The 4,464-nt window shown below is 44.2% G+C and overlaps 1 protein-coding gene across 1 annotated transcript; it reads left to right on the top strand.

Annotated features, from left to right (window-relative positions):
- The first annotated feature begins 551 nt into the window (after window positions 1-551).
- On the top strand, window positions 552-4,082 carry LOC108148219. Its single transcript, XM_017275131.2, has 4 exons — window positions 552-944; window positions 1,364-2,215; window positions 2,529-3,108; window positions 3,500-4,082. Exons 1-4 carry the CDS (start codon window positions 634-636, stop codon window positions 3,992-3,994), a joined length of 2,238 nt encoding a protein of 745 aa, XP_017130620.1. The 5' UTR covers window positions 552-633; the 3' UTR covers window positions 3,995-4,082.
- The last annotated feature ends 382 nt before the right edge of the window (window positions 4,083-4,464 follow it).

Raw genomic sequence — 4,464 nt, 5'->3', positions numbered from 1 at the left:
AGCCGTCGAAAACACTCGTTACGCATGAGCCAGGCATATTAATAGGCAGTTATCCTATACAGCTCCTTTAATGCTAACCAAAAAGGTAAATGCTGGGAACCGCACCAAAGATCCTTAAATAGAATTTAGTTTAAGAAAATTATCTGTTATGCTTTATTTTGTTTTTTCATTTGCTGCACCTAGTATCCACTCAAAAATTTAAAGGTTGCTTTCGAAAAAGATGAGTTTTTCATATTCCTTTCCTGAAGCCGACGGTATTTAAATTTTAGCTCTTATAGTTTTGGTTTTATGTTTAATGTTGAATATATAAAGCTTTCATTAAAATATAATATAATATATTTAATATATTGACAGCTGTTATTGTTTTCTGTTCAACAATTTTTAATAGTATTAAATGTGCCCATTGTGGTTAGCCAAATATATTCCAAAAATATACCATAAAAATAAGTTTTATTACAAACAATTTCCATAATTTTTTATTAATGCTCTAGCACGCAAATTCGTACACATGTAATTAGTCCGCCAAATCCATGCCCACAAAATCGATTAAAGCACTTCCAGAACTAAACTTCAAAAGAAGACTTCAATGCTACAAACAAAATACAGGGAGTTACTCAAAAACAGCTCCTCAATATGGACTTTGAGGATGAAGAGGAGGCTGTGCAGCCGCACTACGCGCAGAAGTTCCGGGCGCCCAGCGATCCCATCCTGCTGGCTGCATATGAGCTCTTCAAACCATCTTCCCACACTTTGAACCTGTATAGCGAACGGAATCGCGAGATTTTCGCCGAGGCCTTCATCGAGGGCAAACTGGATACTTTAGAAAATCTGTGCGTTAAGAGTCTGGCCACGCTGGGCATCCGTGGCATTTCACCGACTTTGCTGGCGAGGCCAGGGCTAATGAGGGTATTTTACGATGCCCTGGATGTGGAGTTGCCCTTGAGGTAGGTAATGTGAAGTTAATTTGAGGTAGTCTGTCTCCAGCTTTTTGCTGAAAATTGAGCGTTAAATTATTTTGTAGAAATAGCTATTAATGAAAGGCGAAAGACTAAAAAAGTATGCTTCCTTAATCCCGGTGTGACTTGGAACTTTTTAAAATATTTTACTTATGAAAATCTAATTCTTAATTGATTAATTATTTTACAGTTTTCGCACTATTTATATCTTTAAGTTATACACTAACAAATTAATTGATTTATCTAAATAAAAATTATATTATTTCGTCCACCCGAAGTCGCCAATAACTTATGTTGAATACTCTTAACCTTTTTTTTTGCTAATGGCCAAACAGTTGTTATATATTCCAACATAACATTGAATATAATTAGATTAAAGAGTTCAATAATGTATATTCTGCCTCAAGCGAATGCTATTTAATCGATGACCAGCGCTTCTGGCGCCGTGTGGTGCTCAGCAAAACGCTGGACAAGACGCTGCACCTGAAACGCTGGAACGAGTTTGACTGGAAGTCGGAGGGCGTGAGTCGGAAGTTCGTGGAGCGGGTCGAGTCCTGTCCAGTGAACGTGAAGCCGGAGAAAAGACTGGCCCAGTTGGCCGAAAAGGTTTGGGAGTACGTGAGCTCCATGCACGTGCGCAAGCTGCAAGCGCTGCCCGACTATGCCTTTCTCAGGTATATCGAGAGCGATCCCGAGGACGACGTGACCTCCGCTTCCTCGGACGAAGAGGACGTCTCCAGCGATGAGCCCGACACGGATCTGGGCATCGATGGCGAAGGCGAGGAGGAGCAGGAGTCCAGTTCGAGTAGCTCGGCTGCCATCCAATTCTGGCGCGCGGAAAGCGAGGATGAGGAAACTGCACGCCGAAATGCGCGACGTCTGCGCAACGCCAACCGTCAGCAGGCCCGGGAAGCCATTGCCAAGAAAAAAGCGGATCACGAGCAGCGCCGAAGGTTGCGCCAGGCGAAGCGGGACGCATCAAAGTATCCAGATCCGTCCGCCAAGAAGAAAAAGAAAAAAAAGAAGGAGCCGCCCATACAGGACGTGTTCAGCATAACCGTTCCGCCAGAAAATGTCGATGACGAGGACACTAAGCCCGACAAGCGCAACAAGCTGCTAATGTTGGAACGTATCAAGCGCTACGACTATCCAGATGACCATTGCCATCACATCGATCTGGGATTTGTTCGCTTCTTCGGGAATATGGTGTCGTTCACGTTGGAGTTTTTAGGTCCTCCACATATCCCACACTATCATAGGTAAGTATTAACAATTTATGAAACAAGAGACAAAAATTAAGCGAGCTGTAAGCATTAATTCGGTTGTAGACGGTGAATCAACTGAATGTGCATTCACTGGGTTTAATCTGTAATACTCTGTAGTTGTCTTTGGAAATGTTTGACTGACATGAACACCAATGCATTAATTTTTTCAATGAATGCAATCGAATTTTTTAAGCTTTATATGAATAAATGAATGTCTCAAGACTGCCGATGCATCGTCTACCAGTTGCTCTATGCATACATAAAATTGCACAAATTTTTGCTATTATATTTTTCTTATGTTTGACAGCCGCCTTATGAAATTCTCAGCCGGTGATATGGTGCGTCTGAGCAGAGGTCTACGTTGTTTGCCGAACCTGAAGACGTTCAAGCTACGAAACGGGCACTTGGACCTCAAGAAGTTTCGCATTTTGGCCCGTGCCCTGCGCACCATGGACTCGCTGGAAGAGGTGGATTTCGGGTACGACCAAATGACGGATGAGTGCAGCGAAGGGCTGTCCCACTTGCTAAAGCGGCCAAAGATGTACCGCATTATCCAGCTGGAGTACAATCGTCTGGGCACAAATTCTGCGGTGGTCCTGGCCGAGGCCTTAAGTAAATCACAGGAGGGGGTGTTGGAGTACTTGGGCCTGGCCCACAATCCGTTGAGTGAATTGGCAATCCACTCGCTCATTTCGGGCTTCATCGGCACCCCGCATGTGATGGCTCTCAACCTCTCGGGGATCGACAGCGCCATGGGCGCATTCGCTCGGGACATTGGCACCTTGCTGCGCAGTCACACACCGCTGGTAAGCCTCGAAATGGCAGCCATTAGCCTCGGTGCTAACCAAGGAACGAAATTACTAAGGTCTCTGGAGAAGAACAACAGGGTAACTATCGTATTTACTAATTCCATTGCTAAACATAAAAGTTCAAAACCATTCCCCAATATAAATTTAATGACAAATTTACCAATGAAAATTTATTATTAATAATTTTGGGAATTAAAGTGACAATCTTATCGTATTCTGATTGAATGAATAAATACAAAAAATTAACAGTCAGCGTAATATTTGCAAGTGGAAACTTAACTTATTTGCAAAAGTTTGATTTAATCGGAACAATTTTTAGGTCTTACATGTTGTTTTTATAACAAAAGTTTTATGTTCATTTTTTGCAATGTTATGTTCCATACCTTCTGCTACTTAGTTATTTTTTTTGGGTAAAGGTTTTTTAATTAAATTTAAATTTAGTTAGTTAATTTTACTGCCTAATTTCAAGGTCTTGTACGCGGACTTCCGGGAGTGTGATATGAACAACGATCAGGAGTTCGAGGTGGACATGATTTTGCGTCGCAATGACTACATACGCGAAAACTTGCATCACGGCGAAAATCTGTGTGCGGTGGTCAAGGAGCGCCGCCACCCGATTGTCCAGCGGATCGAGGAGGATTTCGCCAGGCGCACCGAGTGCCAGAAGGTGCGTCCGAAGTTCTCGAGCTCCAGCAAGGAGAGCATTGCCGAGGTGGTGGAGGAGAAAAAGGAGGCGGAGGAGGAGAAGGACATCTGGGCCCTGCTGGCCCGCTGGAACCAAACGAAAGTGGACGAAGAGAAGTCCTCGGTGATCGTGAAGGAGACGCCACGCCCTTCGATGGCGAAGCCACCGCCATTTGCCTACGAGGCCAACAAGTTCGACCTGGAGCAGTTCCGGGAGTCCGTCTTTCTGCCCGGTCCTGGCAATCGCTTTTTCTACCTGCAGAAGAACAAAACCCCCTGATTTATAGCTGTTTCCACTAACAATAATTGCATAACATTGTACTCTGAGTATATTTTCGAAGCATTAAACGCACCACTTAGCTAGCAAACGGAGTCCCTATCTCGCCGCCGGGTCAATCTCGAGGGCTTGGAATGTCGTTCGACCTAATGGTCACTTTAAACCTTTGCCATAAAGTGCCGCACTGGCATAAACTGAGATCTAATTAAGTCGCTGGCAACGTGTTTGCCTTGGGGCCCCGCCCACATTTCCGGAGGCCACACCTCATCTGAAGGTCATTCCGAGTGCACTGCAAGCGCTACAAAGTTGTGCAGTTTGCATTTAAGCAGCGCAGATTTGGGCAACAGTGTCGCCGATTTAATGGCAACTCCTTCTGCAAAGTACTTCCTGCTCCCCAGCCAATGTTGCCGCCACTGGGCTACCGAGCCATAAAACAGAGAGTGTGCACTCAAAGAAATACTTTATTTTTAACT

This window comes from Drosophila elegans, unplaced genomic scaffold (genome assembly GCF_018152505.1).
Source record: "Drosophila elegans isolate 14027-0461.03 unplaced genomic scaffold, ASM1815250v1 contig_476, whole genome shotgun sequence".
NCBI classification, from domain to species: Eukaryota; Metazoa; Arthropoda; class Insecta; order Diptera; family Drosophilidae; genus Drosophila; species Drosophila elegans.
Note: the sequence above shows the minus strand (reverse complement) of the source record. Positions and strands in the feature narration are given on the sequence as shown.

What these genes read in the sequence shown, in the direction of transcription:
- LOC108148219 (XM_017275131.2), top strand. Translation starts at nt 634, where the DNA reads ATGGACTTTGAGGATGAAGAGGAGGCTGTGCAGCCGCACTACGCGCAG. An exon ending in CATATCCCACACTATCATAG is followed by an intron (nt 2,216 to 2,528) that starts GTAAGTATTAAC and finishes TATGTTTGACAG; the next exon opens with CCGCCTTATGAAATTCTCAG. An exon ending in CTCTGGAGAAGAACAACAGG is followed by an intron (nt 3,109 to 3,499) that starts GTAACTATCGTA and finishes CCTAATTTCAAG; the next exon opens with GTCTTGTACGCGGACTTCCG.